Source organism: Brassica rapa, chromosome A01 (genome assembly GCF_000309985.2).
Source record: "Brassica rapa cultivar Chiifu-401-42 chromosome A01, CAAS_Brap_v3.01, whole genome shotgun sequence".
Classification (NCBI taxonomy): Eukaryota; Viridiplantae; Streptophyta; class Magnoliopsida; order Brassicales; family Brassicaceae; genus Brassica; species Brassica rapa.
The window spans coordinates 7,161,739-7,182,222 of NC_024795.2; the positions used below are offsets into that span (position 1 = coordinate 7,161,739).

At 28.3% G+C, this 20,484-nt stretch overlaps 3 protein-coding genes across 3 annotated transcripts; all 3 read right to left on the bottom strand.

Moving 5' to 3' along the window:
- Nucleotides 1-465: 465 nt before the first annotated feature.
- Nucleotides 466-4,140, bottom strand: LOC103860651 (putative cysteine-rich repeat secretory protein 37). Its single transcript, XM_009138297.3, has 2 exons — nucleotides 1,860-4,140; nucleotides 466-980 (listed from the first exon to the last, which is right to left on the bottom strand). Exons 1-2 carry the CDS (start codon nucleotides 2,301-2,303, stop codon nucleotides 543-545), a joined length of 882 nt encoding a protein of 293 aa, XP_009136545.2. The 5' UTR covers nucleotides 2,304-4,140; the 3' UTR covers nucleotides 466-542.
- Nucleotides 4,141-5,293: 1,153 nt separating this feature from the next.
- Nucleotides 5,294-8,544, bottom strand: LOC103860670 (putative cysteine-rich repeat secretory protein 35). Its single transcript, XM_009138318.3, has 2 exons — nucleotides 7,699-8,544; nucleotides 5,294-6,867 (listed from the first exon to the last, which is right to left on the bottom strand). The coding sequence occupies exons 1-2, from the start codon at nucleotides 8,029-8,031 to the stop codon at nucleotides 6,427-6,429; spliced, it is 774 nt and encodes a 257-aa protein (XP_009136566.1). The 5' UTR covers nucleotides 8,032-8,544; the 3' UTR covers nucleotides 5,294-6,426.
- Nucleotides 8,545-8,935: 391 nt separating this feature from the next.
- Nucleotides 8,936-20,056, bottom strand: LOC103864441 (putative cysteine-rich repeat secretory protein 37). The gene is made up of 2 exons (XM_018652863.2): nucleotides 17,813-20,056; nucleotides 8,936-16,878 (listed from the first exon to the last, which is right to left on the bottom strand). The coding sequence occupies exons 1-2, from the start codon at nucleotides 18,146-18,148 to the stop codon at nucleotides 16,438-16,440; spliced, it is 777 nt and encodes a 258-aa protein (XP_018508379.1). The 5' UTR covers nucleotides 18,149-20,056; the 3' UTR covers nucleotides 8,936-16,437.
- Nucleotides 20,057-20,484: the final 428 nt, after the last annotated feature.

Consider the following 20,484-nt stretch of genomic DNA (forward strand, 5'->3'; position numbering starts at 1 on the left):
GAGTTTTAATTTTAATACGATACTTGTAGGTACAGATTTTAATTTTTGACTGGTTTGGAGTTTTCAACAGAACTGAATTAACGTAATTATAGGACATGTTCTGTTCTGAACTGCTGAGAGAAGATAAACTTGGATTGGTAGATCATGGGGACTAATTGTTTCCGGCTTACGAGGTTAAAAGATATCATAACTTGGTGCTTGTCAAACTCACTTTTCAATCAACCAAATATTTAATCTTGAGAGAACGTAATGGCAGTTTGAACAAGCAGCCTCGTCACTCAGTAAATGAGTTACCAAACATCATTCATAATCATATCAGCAATTGAATGAAGTCATTAAAGCAAAGCTTTCAGATACTGAGGATGAAAACAAGTCAGTTGGGTTATAGGCTCAAGAATTCCAAGACAGTTGAAAATCATTGTTAATATTCAGTTTTAAACTTCTTAACAGTTTTTTATCTGTTTTTGTAAACTATCTTTTATTGATATATATGGATATTACATTTTCAGCAGAAAAAAAATGTAAACATAACTTAAAAATGCTTAACTCCTAAGAAAAGGGTATAGCTCATACCTTACATTACAGTCTGTACCCAAAACTCTCGCTCCTTGTTTAATGTCACCGTTCTTGAAAAGCTTTGTGATACTCCATGCCAAACATCTTTTACAATCTATTCTTAGATCTAAACATTGCACCATTGCATATAATTTATTTTTACCGAGCTTCTTTTCCCCCGCAGCGTAAAATATGAGTCTATACTTGGTGGTTTTCTCGACTTTAAGTATTAGCTCAGACAAAAAATCCATCGCCCTCATGGCAAACAGTTTTGCGTCCCCTCTCACGTTATTTGGGTTGTGCATAGAAAAAATATTCTTGTAATTAGTCTTGATTGGAATTTTTTCTTTGATCGTACTAATATAGAGAAGACATTGATTGTACCATATTATTCCTCCTTTGTTACTTGGACATCTCTTACGAAACTGCAATATAGAACCATATATGTTTTATATAATTTTAAATGATGATTTAATATTTCAGTGAAAGATTTCTTCTCCTAATTATTTGTATAGGAAATTATTGTTTTGATGATTTGGAGAATGTTAAAAAATAAAGATTTACAGAAACCACTGTATAAACAAACCTTTAGTAACATAGTTGCACTTAATAAAAACATCTTCCATAAAATTTGAATTCTACACAATTTAAGATAAATTTTAATATCTATATAACTAGGGTGAAGAAAAATTTGGATATATGAAATTTCAGGATTTCCAGATCCATCAAAATCATGTTTGGCTATCCATATTCGAATCCGTGATTTTTTGATATTTAGATAATAGATATCAATCTAAATTTGGACACAAATCCATAAAAATAATGATAAATCATTTATAATAATATTAAACTAATTTTTTTATAGCATAATATAAAATAAAAAGAAATATTCCAAAATAAAATATACTATTTTAAAAAGTAAAAGTAATATACAAAATAATTTGAAAATAATTTTTATCTATAGTATTTATGCTATTTAAAAAAAAATATTAATAATATATATATTAAACATACATACAGAATCCGGATATCCAGATTTTAAATTAAGGTATCCGGATCTGGATCTGGTATTTACTGAACGAAAATTATATTATACATATCAGAACTTCAGGATAGATGGATATTTGGTAATTGTCTCGTTGCTATCTTTAACAAATGTCAAAATTTGTCAGCTGATATTTTTTCAAATAACTGTAATCTGGTTTTTGTTTCATGTACACATTTTTGTTTTGGTTCAAAGATAAGATTTTACATCACTGAAAATGATGTGTTCTTCATATTTAAATATATGACAGCTCATTTACCCCTGCAATTGCTGTGTCAAGGCATGTACGGCAATTAGACTCATAAGTGTCACCACGACACTGGGTAGTGACGACAACAAAATCGGTTGTCGTTTTTCCAACACTTATGTGTGAGAAACCGGTAATAGCATAAAGTCTTGTATGAATTTCACGGAAGATCCAGTTGAGGTTGTCCTCGTACTGACTTCCAGAGTTATATTTCCCTTGATTAAGAATGCATTTGTGGTTGAGATACTCATTGGTAAGGTTCAATGACGAAACACTATGTATGATGAGGAGTTGTATAGCTAAAATAGGAGGAAAAGATCGTTTGGATAGGGAATATGAAAATTTCATTGTTATTGATTGTTTATTACTTTTAAGTAAAGGTTTACTTTTATAATGAAGTGTTAATATTGGCATGTTTATATAGGAACTCAGAAGAATTTTAATTGATTTTCTCATTGGATAGAAGAGAAAAGAGTTTATAAATTTTCTCGGCGACGGAAATTAAGGAACAAAGAAAAAGTCTAAAGTAAAAATATTTTACTAAGTTTAAACTGCTAAAAATATAAACATTTTGTGCACCATTCTTAAATTAAGTAGGCTTTTTGATATTTCCTTCGTTTTAAAATGATTTATATTTTAGAATTTTTAATAAGAAATATATTACTTTGTGATAAACACTATTAATTTTTACATGGTTTACATTTTTTTATCAACTCATTCTTTTGGTTTTTCTTTCAGTCTCTTATACATTAATTCCAAAGCATTTTTAAAATGACATCATTTAGTATAATGTTTAGATGTCAGTCTCACAGCTATATTGAGATTCCCTTATTAAATATAAAGAAACCAAAATTTATGCATATGACACTGTTAGACTATCATCTTATTTTTGTTATTAAAAATATTTTATAAGTTTTGTACTTCTATTCATTTTAGATCTAAAAATTTAATTTTATAATAATTTTATTTAATTATTTGTTATCTTATTTTAACCAAAGTTCTTATCTGGTATTAAAAATTAATAAAATAATTTATTTTATGGTGGATGAAAATTAAAATACCCGATAAAATTTTAAATGTTTATTATATTTTGTAAATAAAATTTGGTATCATCTTATATTTTTAATGGTTAATAATATTATGTTTATATATGGGAAAATGTCATTTAAATCCTCAACTTTTAAATTTGGTTGAAATAAAGCACCAACTTTTTGGTGAACCAAAAAACATTGAACTTTTGTTGACAAGCCTTTTTAATCATAAACATTTGTTGAACATATCATTTTAGTCCCTATCATTAGTCAACAGTTATAGTTGACTAACAATATGTATAAAATGACTTTTAAAGTTGATGAGTTTTTTGGCATTAACATAAATCAACATTTTTTGAAAAAGATGAATTTTTAAAATTGAAAATATATTTTTAATAACTATAACACTAATAATAAAACTTTTGATATGAAATAACTGAAACCAAAATATATAAGTTTTTCATTTTCTCAGAGTAAAAATTTCCTTTTATTATCATTTTTATTATAAAATAATTAGTTAACATATCATTAGTTGAGTATTTAGTTATAAAATGATTATGAAGAACTCTTATTATTACTTACGATCAATTTTTGTAACTATTTATACAAACTTATTTGGATTATGTTTTATACAAAACTTCAATCTCTACAATTTCTTAAAAGAAAGCAGCACTGATCTATAATAATAATCCCACACTGACTTGAACCAAACTCTGACCTCACCAAGCAAGACAATTACTTTTCTTACATCTTATCATCATCACCTTGCTGACTCATCGCCACAGCATCTACCAAAACCATCGCCAGCTCCGCCTCTCCTTCTAGCATCCAAGCCGGTTTAAGAACCGATTCTTAGTTTTTTTAGTTAAAAGTTAAGAGACGGTTTCTTATATTTCGTTAAGAACCCCACGCTAAGAAACCCGCAATAATCATGCTCTTAATTTTGTGGTTTTTTTGGGATGAAGATTTAAATTATTATTAGCCATCAATACTCTGAAAAACTTGCAATAAGAGTTCATAATTTAAGATGAAACAAAATTTCAAGGGAAAACAGAAATTGAAAGGAAAATCACGAAGGATAGCATTAAATGGGTTTGCCTCATAAGATCCACGCTCAAATGTAGTCAACAAGGAACGGAATCGTGACGCCGACTTAAACATATATATCTCCAAACGGCGGAGACCAAAGAACGATAAGAACCTTAAGGATGAATCTAACCGTTCAGGGAACGCTTGAGCAACCCGAAACCGGCCGCGTTAAATTCTGATAACAAAGCCCAAACGAAGACAAGGCCTATAATACATTCAGACACTTTACTAAAAGCATTATCTCTTAAAAAAAAAAAATAGGACAAGTGTCAAGTTATCTAGTGCCTCCATTTGATGAGGTGACATCATAAGAATCAATCAAACACTCTTATATATAGAGATATCTTATAATGATTTTAATAAAATTTAACATTCTATAGTCAATTGAAATGAAAATTAAAAAGAAATTACACAGAAAAGGAAAAAATAGAAAATTTAAATAAAATAATATTATTAATAATAACAACAACAAATATTAATAAAATATATTTTTATGTCAAAATCAAATGAAATAAATCTCTGGTTGCAGACTATAAAATATAAAAGGATTAATTTTTAAATATATCAAAATTTTATTCTAAAAATGGCTTCTAAATAATTATAATAAAAAAATGTCATAATTTTCAATTACCAATGATATTAGAACTCGTGTTTTTATTTTTAAAAACTAGTTTTGATGCTCATACAATGAAACACATGTCATTATATATAACCAAATGGTTTCAGATAAAAGACATACGACACTTGCGAACACAATTTTTAATGAGAAATTTACATCTAGAGACACATTATCACTTTACAATTACATCTAAAGACACATCTTGCTTTTGACACACATTCTTCATGTGATTTGACTCTTCTACCCTTTGTTTAACCAAACAATAGGTTTAACTTTTATTCCAACTAAAGAGAAAAAATCAATTGTGGAATCTCACATCGACGCAGCCGTAGCCAACCCTTCTTCTCCGACTAGAACCGCCGGATTGGCTCTTCACTGCTGTGAACACGAACTCGCATCGGTTCTTATTGACCAGATCTGGAGCCGTTGCCTCTCCAATTCAATCTATCACGAGCTTCTTCTCTTGGTAACATGTCTCCTCCGCCGTTTGTCTCCACCCTGAAATCTCATATTAATGTCGTCGTTCCCCGTTTAAAATCAATTGTGGCCATTAAAAAGTCACAAACTTCACTGTCCGAAGTCAATTGTCACTAATGAAAGGTAAAGTTCTTGGTTTTAACGAGATAGCTTTATCTGAATTGTAAAGTTCTTGGATTGATTGAATTAAATCCACATAAATCCTCAAATACGAAGACTATTGATGCTGAATTGCTTTTAATTAGTTTTTTTTTTGTTGTTGATGTAATCATGCGCTGATCTATTAAATTGAACTTTTTATCAGCAAGATTAAGGCCAGAAACCCGTCTACAATTTGTATCCACAATTCATTGGTTCAAACAATATCATTCATTCTATATAATCAATACCAACCCGTCCACAATCTGTATATCTACAATTCATTGGTTCAAACCATATCATTCATTTAATATAATTAATATCAACTCGTCCACAATTTGTATATCCACAATTTATTGGTTCAAACGATATCATCGTTCTATATAATCAATATCATTTATACAAGATGTTGATGTGTATAAGAGATATGTACGTTAAAATTGTTCGTTCACAACTTGCTTTGTCCACAAACATTAATGTACCTATGTCCACAAATTTTCATGTATCCATGTCCACAAACATTTTTTCCTTCTCATTAAGGGTAGATTTGTCAAAAAAACGCATAGGTCCCACCAGAAAGTGTGTCAAATTTGAAAAGTGTCTCTAGGTGTAAAAGAAAGACAAAAAGTGTCCTTTGGTGTAATCAACTCATTTTTAATTTTCAACTGGTTCAACGTTTTAGAATTCACGTAAGTTATGAGAATTGTTCTGCTCAACTACTGAGAGAAGATGAACCTGGGCTGGACTGGTAGATCATGCAATGCACAATAAAACATACGAGGATAAATGAGCATGACATGGTGCTTGTTAAACTCACTTTTCAATCAACCAAATATTTAATCTGGAAAAATTTTTAATCGCAGTAAGAACCAGTAGCCTCATCACTCAGTAAGAGAGTTACCAAACATCATTCATAATCATGTCAACTATCAACTGAAGTCATCAAAGCAAAGCTTTACTGAGGGTGAAAACAAGTCAGTTGGGTTATAGGCTCAAGAATTCCAACCCATTCGAAAATCATTGTTTTAAAAATTCAGTTTTGATCTTTTAACTTTTGTTTTGAATAAATGTTAAACTTATTCGAATTAAAAAAAATTTAACAAATGATGTGTCATTTTTGCTTCTAAAAATACTTTGGATCTGCTTTTGTAAACACTCTTTTTATTGATATACGTATATTGCATTTTAGCAACAAAAAGAAAAAGTAATCATAACTTAAAAATGCTTAACTTCTAAGAAAAGGGTATAGCTCATACCTTACATTACAATTCGTACCCAAAACCCTCCCACCTTGTTTAATGTCGTTGTTTGTTAAAATCTTTGTGATACTCCATGCCAAACAACCTTTACAGTCTCTTGTTAGTTCTATACATTGCACCATTGCATATAATTTATTTTTTCCAAGCTTCTTTTCTCCCGCCGCGTAAAAATTGAGAAGACCGTTATTGGTGATTTTCTTGACTTTAAGTGTTAGCTCAGAGAAAAAATCCCTCACCCTCATAGCAAACAGTTTTGCATCCTCTCTCACGTTATTTGGGTTGTGCATAGAAAAAATGTTCTCGTAATTAATCTTGAATGGACTCTTTACTTTGATTGTAGTAATATAAAGAAGACATTGATCGTACCATATTATTCCTCCTTTGTTACTCGGACATCTCTTACGAAACTGCAATATACAGCCATGTATGTTTAAATCATTTTAAATTATGATTTGATATTTCAGTAATTTGCAACCTTTAGTAACATAGTTGAATATACTAAAAAAACATTTTTAATATAATTCTAAGTCTACATAATTTATAAAAAAAATTGTGATATTTATATAACTAGGGTTGAGAAGAGTTTGGATAAGAGAAATTTTAGGATATCAGAATCCATCATTGCCATGTTAGACTATTCATATCCGGATCCGTGATTTTGGAAAATCTAGATGATGGATATCAAGATAGCAGTGCATATTCATATTCGAACAAAAATTCAAAAAAATAATGATAAAAATATTTATAATAATATTAAAATATTTTTATATATTATATAAATGAAACAAAATATGCCAAAATAAAATAATGTATTTTAAGGGGTAAGAGTAATATTAATTACAAAAATAATTAAAAAGAACTTTTATCTATAAATTTTATGTTATCTTTAGAAAGCAATCAATAACATATATTTTAAACGTATTTACAGAATCCTGATATCTAGACTTTAAAATCAAGATATCTGGATCTGGATCCAGTATAAACTGATCCAAGATTCTATTATACATATCAGACCTTCTGGATATTTCGAGTAGACCCAGAGAGGATCTCACATCGGATCCCAAATGTTTGATAATTGTCTCATTCCTATCTTTAAAAAATGTCAAACATTTTCAGCTAATACTTTTTCTAATTACAATAGTCTGTTTATGTTTCATGTATTCATTTATACTCTAACATAAGGTTTTACATCACTGAATAAAACATAATATTTATATTTAAATATACAGCTCGTTTACCCCCGAAATTGCAGTGTCAACGCATGTACGACAATTAGATCTATAAGAGTCACCACGACACTGGAGAGTGACAGTAACAGAATCCGCTGTCGTTTTTCCAAGACTTGCATCTAAGAAACCGGTTTCAGCATAATCACTAGTAGAAAAGTCGTGAAAGATCGAGTTGAGATTGTTCTCGTACTCACTTCCAGATTTATATTTCCCTTGATTGAGGCATTTGTGGTTGAGATACTCATTGGTAAGGTTCAGTGACGAAACACTTTGTATGATGAGGAATTTCATGACCAAAATAGGGATCGGAAATTGTTTGGATAGAGAATATGGAAATTTCATTATTATAGATTTTTATTTCACTTAAGTAAATTGTGGTTTTTATAAATGAAGTGTAAATATTGACATATTTATATAAGAACTGAGATGAATTTTGATTGTTTGGCTTATTGGATAAAAGAGAAAATAATTTGCATATTTTCGGCGGCATAAATGGAGGGACAAAGAAAAAGTCTAAATTCAAAATTTTTACTAAGTTTAAACACCTAAAAATAAAACCAAACTGATACAAGACATTTTGTGCACCAGTCTTGCTTAAATAGGATTTTTAATACTTCATTTGTTTTAAAATAATTTATGATTTAGAGTTATCAAAACTATTAATGAACAAATTAAAATTTAATTATAAATGCATTATTATGTGATTAATTAATTCTTACAGTTTTTAGCCAATCAAAATCCGAAGACACAAACTAACCTATACGAAGTTTACAATTTTTTGATCAATTTATTCTTTTTTTTTCCTTTCAATTCTTTGTTACATTTAAGAAATATTTTTACGGAATAAATTTAAAATTCAATCAGAAACAAGTAAAAAAGTATGTTATTATTTGTTAAACTTTGAATTTCGTACAAAAAAAATAATTTATTATTAATATAAACAAATTACAAAATAAACATATTAATTGTAAAAAAATGTTTTTTAAATCATGGATTATTTTGAAACGAGTATGCTATAATTTTGTTAAGTACAATAAGAAATTGTTAAAAAGCCTTCGCATTTAAATTTACAAATGACCACAAATCTACTTAAAATTTGCTAAAATTATATGTGGATTAAGAGTATCTCCAAAAGAAACTATATAACTTCAAATATAAAATTTTTTACTCTCCAAAAATGAACTTCAAAACTTTAAATTTAGAATTTTGAGACTGAAACTTTATATTTTATTTGCATTTTGGTCCTTACATTAATTACACATTACATTTATAATTTTAAGCATTTTTATTTATCGTTTTAATCCTTAAATTTTTATATCTCATAAATTTTTAAAATTTTTCTTTATAAATTAAATTTTTATACGTAAAATTAAATAATTTTTTAAAAATAAATTTGTATTATTTAAAACTAGAATTAAACAACAATTATATTACAAAGCAAACTTAATAACTAAAAACAATTTAGAAAGTTCATGAATACATATTATTACACAAATTTAAATATTACAACAACACGAGTAGTCTGGTAAATTTGCTCTGAAATCTCCAAACTCTCAAAAATATTGTCCAAACAAATTTTGTTTAACCAAAATAGAGCATTAATGTGGTATTTTGCTTGTAGTTTAATATTTAATTAAGTATTTCTATTTATAATTTTATATTTAATGCAAGATTTTATTAATTAATATTGCTATTGTATTTTTATATATGTGCTAGTTATTTATAAAAGTTTTATGGATTTAAATTAATTATAACAAATATAAAGATCATAGAGTAAAATACAAATAAATTTGATGTTAAGTTTGAAATTTTAATTTTGAAAAAAGAGCATAATACTTCAAATGTAAAAACTTTAAAATAGAGTCTTTGAAGATGCTCGTAGTGCTTATGCACATTTGGTACATGCAAAGAACTGGACATTAATTCCTCGTAATTAAGATCACATATTTCTCAAAAAAGGGAGGAACTGCTTGCCAAGGGACCGGAGGGTGAGTGTTGGGTTTTGTTTGCGGTAAGTTCAGGGCCGGCTTAGATAGGGGGCGAGCGGTGCGACCGCCCCGGATCCAATCAGTTGTCCCCCTATTTCTTAATAGATAAGGGCCCGATTTAAAAAAAATATATGTATTTTTATATTAAAAATAAGAAAAGGGGCCCAAATTTTTTTATATGAAAGTTTTTTTTTATTTCCATAGATTTATTTTTAAAAATACTTAAAAACATATATCTATCAGATTTTTTAAATAAAAATAATAATTTAGAAATTAATTTTTTTTTTGCCCCAGGGCCGTTAACACCGTTGAGCCGGCCCTGGGTAAGTTGATTGGAGAGTGGTGAAAGGTCGGAGGTAATCGGAGACAGAGGCGAAGATATCGCCAACGTGGGAGGATTCGATTAGAGAGAGGAGACGTACGGCATCGAACGATGTCATTTTTTGTGGTTTCGAATTATGTGAGAAGTTTCGGAACATCGAAGATGCACATTTTTGTAGAGAGGTTCTCTTTGGATCCGAATATGGGTTTCTTGTACAAGATTGTTTTTGTTTTTTTGGGCTCGGATATGATTCTAAAAGTCCATTCCATGTACATACGACACTTGTTTCCATGGATAACGAAATTTCCTTTTTGACATGGTAAGAGCATCTCAAGTTCTCAACCTTGAACAACCTCAAATTCTCAAATAGGATATGACGTACGACACTTGTAGGCACATATTTTAATTTTCAACTGGTTCAGAGTTTTTAACAGAATTGAATTCACGTAAATTATGGGACATGTTCTGTTCTGAGGTGCTGAAAGAAGAGAAAACTTGGATTGGTAGATCATGCCATGCACAATAAAAAATACGAGGTTAAACGAGCATGTCTTTGGTGCTTTTCAAAACTCACTTTTCAATCAACCAAATATTTGATATCGAGAGAACGTAATGTCAGTACTCAGTAAGAACAAGCAGCCTCATCACTCAGTAAGTAGTTACCAAACATCATTCATAAGCATATCAGCAAGTCATTAAAGCAAAGCTTTCAGATACTACGGATGAAAACAAGTCAGTTGGGTTATAGGCTCAAGAATTCCAAGTCAGTTGAAAATCATTGTTAATATTCAATTTTGAACTTCTAAACAAATTCTTTGGATCTGTTTTTTGTAAACAATCTTTTTATTGATAAATGGATATTACATTTCAGCAAAAAAAAATATAACTAATACATAACTTAAAAATGCTTAACTCCTAACAAAAGGGTATAGCTCATACCTTAAATCACAGTCCGTACCCAAAACTCGCGCTCCTTGTTTAATCTCGTTGTTTTCGAAAAGCTTTAAGATACTCCAAGTCAAACAACCTTTGCAATCCATTGTTAGTTCTAAACATTGCACCATTGCATATAATTTATTTTTTCCGAGCTTCTTTTCCCCTGCCGCGTAAAATATGAGGCTATACTTGGTGGTTTTCTTGACTTTAAGTGTTAGCTCAGAGAAAAAATCCATCACCCTCATGGCGAACAGTTTTGCATCCCCTCTCACGTTATTTGGGTTGTGCATAGAAAAAATATTCTTGTAATTAGTCGGGGCAGGATCTTTTTCTTTGATCGTATTAATATAGAGAAGACATTGATCGTACCATATTATCCCTCCTTTGTTACTCGGACATCTCTTACGAAACTGCAATATACAACCATATATATGTATGTTTTATATCATTTTAAATAATGATTTAATATTTCAGTAAAAGATCTATTCTCCTATTTATTTGTATAGCAAAAGATTGTTTTGATGATTTGGAGAATGTCAATAATTAAGGATTTACAGAACCACCCTTATATATATAATTTGCAACCTTGAGTAACATAGTAGCATTTAATAAAACATCTTCAATATAATTCAATATATACACAATTTATTATGATAAATTGTGATATTTATATAACTAGAATTTAGACGAATTTGGATATCATAAATATTAGGATATTCAGATCCGTAAAAACCATGCTTGATTATCCATATCATATTCGCGATTTTGTGAGATCATGATAATAGATATCAAACTAAATATTAAGCTAGCAATGGATTTTAATATTTGGACACAATTTCATAAAAATAATGATAAAACGTTTATAATAACGTTAAAATTAACTTTCATAGAATTATATAAAACAAAACAAAATATGCCAAAATAAAATATAATATTTTAAAAATTAAAATTAATATTACAATAATTTAAAATACATTTTTATCAAAATTTATGTTATTTTCAAAAAGTTATTAATAACATATATTTTAAATATACTTACATAATTATGATATCCAGACTTTAAAATCAAGATATCTGAATCTCGATCCGGTATTTATTGATCTGAGATTCAATAATACAGACCAGATCTTCCAGATATCTCGATATTTGGAGTGGTGCCGGAGCGGATCTCACTAGATACCATCTACTTAGATAGTTGTCTCATCCCTATCTTTAACAAATGTCAAACTTTGTCAGCTGATATTTTTTACGAATTACTCCAATCTTGTTTTGTTTCACGTAGACATTTATGTTTTGGCTTAAAAGATAACATTTTACATCACTCAAAAAATTGTAATCTTCATATTTAAATATATGACAGCTTATTTACCCCTGAAATTACGGTATCAATGCATGTACGACATTTAGACTCATAAGTGTCACCACGACACTGGGAAGTGACAGCAACAAAATCGGCTGGTGTTTTTCCAACACTTAAGTGTGAGAAACCGGTTAAAGCATAAGGACTTGTACGAATATCATCGAAGATCCAGTTGAGGTTTTCCTCGTACTGACTTCCAGACTTATATTTCCCTTGATTAAGGAAGCATTTGTGGTTGAGATACTCATTGGTAAGGTTTAATGATGAAACACTATGTATGATGAGGAATTGTAGGATCAAAATAGGCAAAGAAAATCGTTTGGATAGAGAATATGAAAATTTCATTGTTATTGACTTTTTACGTAAATGGTGATTTTTATAACGAAGTGCTAAGATTGACATATTTATATAGGAGAACTCCGAAGAATATCAATGGATTGGTTCATTGGATAGAAGAGAAAGGAGTTTGTATATTTTCGGCAGCAGAAATGGAGGGACAAAGAAAAAGTCTAAAGTATAAATGTTTTATTAAGTTTAAACCACTAAAATAAAATCAAACTCATACAAAATATTTTGTGAACCATTCTTGAATGAAATAGGTTTCTGATACTTCATTTATTTTAAAATGATTTATGTTTTAGAGTTTTCAAACATATTAATAAAATTTCTTATCTTTTAATTATAAATGTATAATTTTGTGATGAACTATTCCTCTTAATTTTTAGCCAATCAAAATCTGATAAACACAATCAATTTTTATGAAGTTTGCAATTTTTTTCTTATTAACTCATTCTTTTGGTTTTTCTTTCAATTCTTTGTTACACTTGATGTAATAAATATTTTTGCGGAATACATTTGACATTCATTCAGAAAAAAAGAAATAAAAAGTTGATGTTATGTGTTACACTTTCAGTTTTTACTAAGTTTGCAATTTACTATTATTAACTAATAAAAGTATTAAAATATAAAATGTATCTTTTTGATTTTTTAATCGTAGATTATTTTGAACCAGAATATGTTATAATTTTGTAAGTATAATAAAAATTTGGAAAAAAATCCTTCGCTTTTAATTTAAAAATGACCATAAATCTACTTAATATTTGTTAATATTAAATGTGGACTAGTGTTTATGCACCTTTGGCACATGTCAAGAACTGGACATTAACTTTTTGTAAGTAAGTTCACATATTATATGATTTTATATTAACTTCTTAATTAAAATTTACAAATAATCAAACCTATGTAACGTAAGCGAAACAAAATTGGTCCATTAAGCACACTAATAAATCATATTAAATCATTACTCTACTTGTTATTTCAACAATCATTACACTATTTCTATATATATTACGGTGTTCGCGGACAATCATTTTTTGTTTTAAATTTTTAGGTACTGGGAGTATCATCGGATTTGGGTCTGAGTTATTTAGGCATTCCTCGTCAAGCTCGAGTGACTGAAGTGTGTACAAATGAGGTCTGGGCAATGAGAAGTCGGGTTCGAAGAGTATTTGGTGCTGTGTATTCTGCTATTGAGAATGCTCAGAAACCGGATGCCACTAAGGGAAGAGATGTTGTTCTATGGAGGCACAATGAGGAGGACTACAAGGATCATTTTTCAACTTGGGATCAGATTAGAGTTCGGGCCCGGAAGTGTCTTGGTATCAACTTGTTTGGTTCACACAAGGAGTAACGCGCCATGCCTTCATTGTTTGGCTGGCATTCGAGGGCACACTCTCTACGGGAGTTCGCATGAGGCAATGGGGATCACACAAGGTTGTGTGTTTTGTGGTGAGCGAGACGAGAGCAGGGACCACCTTTTTTCGTTTGTCCTTTCACGTTCACAATCTGGACTACCCTAACAGATACCCTGCTAGGCACTGCTGTTTAACCGGACTGGACTACCACAGTGCAGTCTCTGCTAATGCATAACCGACACAAGCTGGATATTATCCTCTTCTGACTGGTATTTCATATGACTCTCTTATCTTGTTTGGAAAGAATGTAACTCTCGCAGGCATCAAGGCTCTTGTCTATCTACTGATGCGATCATAAGGCAGATTGATAAGGCAATCCCTAACAGGATATTGTCACTGAAGTACACTGGAAACCATAAGCTGGAGGGGTTGTTTCGCAGATGGCTGGAAGTTTATGTCCATTGAAGGGACTAGTTTTGTTTTTCTTATTTAAAACTCCAAATCTTACTATAGAGTTTTAGTCCCCTATCACTTTCTTTGTAAATGTTCTTTCATACTTTGATTAATAAATAAAAACTTTAATATAAAAAAAACATAATTTTATAATTAGACTAAATATGACAAAGTTTGTATCTATCTATCTATCTATCTATACCATTATTTAAAAAGTAAATTTGATGATTTGTAATATTATCCATATTCTTAAGTAATTTTGCTTATTTGTCATGTTTTTATTAGGTTTTAACTAAATCATTAATTTATTATTTGTTTTTAGCTAAGTCACTAATTTAAAAAAAATACCCTTAATGAATCGTATCTATTAAAAATGTTTTTTAAATAATATTAAATTTATATTTTATATTAAAATTTAGTTAATTTTTTTATTTGTCATATTTTTATTAGGTTTTAGACTTTTAGCTAGGTTATTGATTTATTATTTGTTTCTCAATGATTCCCTAATTATTAATTTAAACAATACCTTAATGAATTTTATAAATAATTAAAAGCAGATTTTATTTTAATAATATAAAATTTATATGTTATATTAAATATTAAATGATTGATTCTAAAATAATATAATAAAATTATTAAAAAAATTAAAAAATAAGTTAATTCTTATATCTATTGTGTTGCTATTTGAAAACAATATTTTCATTATAAAATTTAAAAAAAATTAAGATACGAAACAATTATAATTAAATATTAGTCAAAAAATCATTTATATAAAGATATTTTTAACTATTTCTAAGATATGAGTGTTTTAAAAATTTAACACAATAATAAGTATATATTTTGATACAAAAATATTTGACATATATAAATACTTTGATGTTTGATTTAAGTTTTAAAAAACATAAATAATAATTTATTATGATGGTTTTAGATTAAATTAGACATAACATAACTAATAAGTATAGATAAGAATATTATGTTTGCATGTGCCGAGAAAACATCTTATAAAACTTTATTTAAATATAAAAAGTACTGGATAACAAGTACTTTTCTATACATCTTATCATCACCTTGCTGACTCATCGCCACAGCCTTAAAAATAACCGTCACAGCCTCTACCAAAACCATCGCCAGCTCCGCCTCTCCGTCTTTAACCTCCGGCAAACTAACATCGGATCCTCTCAGCTTCTCTAAAACCTTAAACGCTTGGAAGTTAATACTCTCGTGAAACCCCCAAGCCTGAAGCTGAACGGTGTGAGGCTTGCAAGCTAACTGCGCTGAGAACGATTCTCTCGCTGAATCGCGAGATTGATTATCTGAATTCGCGGAGGCGGAGAGGCGTTTGGATAGAATCGAGATGGATTTGTTGAGGAAAGGGAGGAACTGCTTGCCGAGTGAGCGGAGGTTGAGCGCTGGGTCTTGCTTGCGCGAAGTTGATTGGAGACATACGACACTTGTAGACACAGATTTTAATTTTCAACTGGTTCAGAGTTTTCAACAGAATTGAATATATTCACGTAAATTATGGGACATGTTCTGATCTGAGGTGCTGAAAGAAGATAAAACTTGGATTGGTAGATCATGCCATGCACAATATAAAGTACGAGGTTAAACGAGCATGACTTGGTGCTTGCCAAACTCACTTTCAATCAACCAAATATTTGATCTTGAGAGAACGTAATGTCAGTAAGAACATGCAGCCTCACCCTCATGATCACTCAGTAAGTGAGTTACCAAACATCATTCATAATCATATCAGAAATTGAATGAAGTCATTAAAGCAAAGCTTTCGGATACTAGGGGTGAAAACAAGTCAGTTGGGTTATAGGCTCAAGAATTCCAAGTCAGTTGAAAATCATTGTTAATATTCAATTTTGAACTTCTGAACTTCTTTTATTTTGGATTTGTTTCTGTAAATACTCTTTTTATTTATGGATATTACATTCCAGCAAAAAAAAAGAAAGCAAATATAACTAATACATAAGTTAAAAATGTTTAACTCCTAACAAAAGGGTATAGCTCATACCTTACATCACACTCCGTACCCAAAACTCTCCCTCCTTGTTTAATATTGTTGTTTTCGAAAAGCTTTGAGATACTCCATGTCAAACAACTTTTACAATCCATTATATGTTCTAAACATTGCACCATTGCATATAATTTATTTTTTCCAAGCTTTTTTTCTCCTGCCGCGTAAAATATGATACGACTATGCTTGGCGGATTTGTGGACTTTAAGTGTTAGTTCAGAGAAAAAATCCATCACCCTCATGGCAAACAGTTTTGCATCCCCCCTCACGTTATTTGGGTTGTATATAGAAAAAATATTCTTATAGTTAGTCGTGACTGGATTTTTTTCTTCAATCGTACTAATATAGAGAAGACATTGATCGTACCATATTATTCCTCCTTTGTTACTCGGACATCTCTTACGAAACTGCAATATACAACCATATATGTTTTATATAATTTGAAATGATGATTTAGTATTTCAGTGAAACCTCTCTTCTCATATTTTTTGTATATGAAATTAATGTTTTTATGTTTTGGAGAATGTAAATAACTAAGGATTTAAATAACAACACTTGTATAAATAATTTGCAATCTTGAGTAAGATAGTTGCATTTAATAAAAACATCTTTAATATTAATTCGATATCTACACAATTTATGATAAATTATGATATCTATATAACTAGAGTTTAGACAGATTTGGATATCAGGAATTTTAGGAAATCTAGAACCGTCAAAACCATGTTTGACTATCCATATCTGTATTTGTGGTTTTGTGATATCTTGATAGTGGATATCAATCTAAATATTAAGTTAGCAATGGATATTCATTTGGACACAAATCCATAAAAATAACAATAAAACATTTATAATAATATTAAAGTAAATTTTATAGCATTTTATAAAATAAAAATAAATACGCCAAAATAAAATATAATATTTTAAAAAGTAAAAGTAATATTCCAAATAATTTTAAAATAAAATTTATATTATTTTTCAAAAATTTATTAATAACATATATTTTAATCATACTTACATAGTCTGGATATCCATACTTTAAAATCAAGATATCCAAAACTCGATCCGGTATTTACTAATCCAAGATTCGATTGTATAGACCAGACCTTTCCCAATATTTGGAGCGGAGCCGGAACGGATCTCACATTGGATCCCATATATTTAGATAATTTCCTCATCCCTATCTTTAATAGATGTCAAACTTTGTCAGCTGATATTTTTCAAATTACTCTAATCTTGTTTTTGTTTCAGAAGACATTTATTTTTTGGCTCAAAAGATTAGGTTTTACATCACTGAAAAAAATTGTAATTTCACATTTAAATATATGACAACTCATTTACCCCTGTAATTGCAGTGTCAATGCATGTACGGCATTTAGACCCATAAGAGTCACCACGACACTGGGTAACGACGACAACAAAATCGGCTGTCGTTTTTCCAACACTTGAGTGTGAGTAACCGGTTATATCATCATGACTAGTACGAATGTCATCAAAGATCATGTTGAGGTTTTTCTCGTACTTACTTCCAAGCTTATATTTTCCTTGATTAAGAAGGCATTTGTGGTTGAGATACTCATTAGTAAGGTTTAATGATGAGACACTATGTATGATGAGGAATTGTATGGACAAAATAGGCAAAAAAAATCGTTTGGATAGAGGATATGAAAATTTCATTGTTATTGATTTTTATTACTTTTAAGGAGATAGTGATTTTTATAATTAAGTGTTAAGAATGACGTATTTATATAGGAACTCAGAATAATTTTAATTCATTGGCTCATTGGATATAAGAAAAAAAGAGTTTGCATATTTTGGGCGGCATAAATGGAGGAGCAAAGAAAAAGTCTAAAGTAAAAATGTTTTACTAAGTTTAAACTACTAAAAATAAAATCAAAATCTTGAATGAAATATGTTTTCTAATACTTCATCCGTTTTAAAATGATTGATTTTTTAGAGTTTTCAAATATATTAATAAAAATTATTAAATTTTAATCATAAATGTATTTTTTTGTGATGAACTTCTCCCCTCAACTTTTAGCAAATCAAAATTTGATAAATGCAATTAATTTTAACAAAGTTTACAAAAATAAATTAATAAATGTTTCTTTTGGTTTTTATTTCAATTATTTCTTACACATGATGTAATAAATATTTATGCAGAATAAATTTAATATTCATTCAAAAAATAGTAAAAAGTAGATATTGTATGTTACACTTTCAGTTTTTTACGAAGTTTACAATTTACTATTATTAACAAATAAAAAGTATCAAAATATAAAAATGTATTTTTTGAGTTTAAAAACGTGGATTATTTTGAAACAGAGTATGTTATAATTTTGTAAGTTTAATAATAATTTGAAAAAGGCTTTCGTTTTTAATTTAAAACTAAAACTTGACTCGCACGCCCGTGCGGGTGTTTGATTTAATTTTTTATATACATTAATATTATTTTAAGTGTTTAGTGGTACATATTTTTAATATTTATCGTATATTTAACTGAATATATGACTTTTTAAATATAAAAATTGAATAAGTTACATGATGTAATTTAATTTACGTGAAAGGAAAAAGTTGGTTTGGCCAATGTTTTGTTTGCTTGTCACATGGATATTATAGGTAGAGCTAAAAATAAACTAATTTGTTTACTTGTCACAAAATTAATAATTGTTGGGATGAATAAAAAAGAATGAAAATCTGTGGATATATTATTATGGTTAGTAATTAATGATGAAATTATAAAGAGTGAAAAAAATGTAATAAAATTGTTGAAAAAAGAAATAGTTCTATTTAATTCATTGGTTCATTGGATATAAGAGAAAAGAATTTGCATATTTTCGACGGCATAAATGGAGGTGCAAAGAAAAAGTTTAAAGTAATTTTTTTAATAAGTTTAAAATACTAAAAATAAAATAAAAATCTTGAATGAAATAGGTTTTCTAATACTTCATCCGTTTTAGAGTTTTCAAGCATATAGTTAAAATTTATTAAATTTTAACTATAAACGTAATATTTTTTGTGATTAACTATTTCCCTTAATTTTTAACCAATCAAAATTTGATAAATGCAATTAATTTTAACAAAGTTTACAAAAAAAACTTATTTAACTCATTCTTTTGGTTTTTATTCCAATTCTTTGTTACACTTGATGTAATAAATATTTTACGGAGAATAAATTTAATATTCCTTCAAAGATCTAATGCACCTTTGGCACAAGCCAAGAACCGGGAATTAACACTATGTAAGTAAGTTCACATATTATATGATTTAATATTAACTGCTTTTGACATTATCTTAACTTCTTAATTAAAATTGACAAATAATCAAACCTATGTAGCGTAAGCGAAACAAAATTGGTCAATTAAGCACACTAATAAATCATATTAAATCATTACTCAACTTGTTTTTTTCAACAATCATTACGCTGCTTCTATATATATACTACGGAGTTTGCGGACAATATTTTTTTTGTTTTATTTTTTATTGTATATTTAAAAAGATTATACACAAATTTATAATTAGATTAAATATGTCAAAGTTTGTATAAAATTTTATTTAAATATAAAAAGTACTGGATGATTTAAATAAATTTTAAAAATTCTTATAGTTATATATTTCATAATTATTTTATATATAAAATTTCAAATTTTATAAATTTAAGCCCATAACATTCATATAATTTATAAATAAGTTAAATATATTATTTTAAAATTCATTAATTGATCTTCTGTTAAAAATTATAAAAATAGTTATATTGATTAATTTGATGTTTTATTTACAATTTATGATTTAATTTCTTTTTTAAAATTATCATTTATTATAATATAACGTTAATACTATTTGTAATAATTTTTTAATATATGTTTTATTATTTATAAAAGTTTGTAGTTTTATTAATTTTGGTTAATCTTAAAGATTATAATGCAAATAAAAATTCTTTAAAAGTTATATTAAAGTTTTATCATTGGAGAAAAACACCTTTAAATTTTAAATATGAAATTTATCAAATTTTA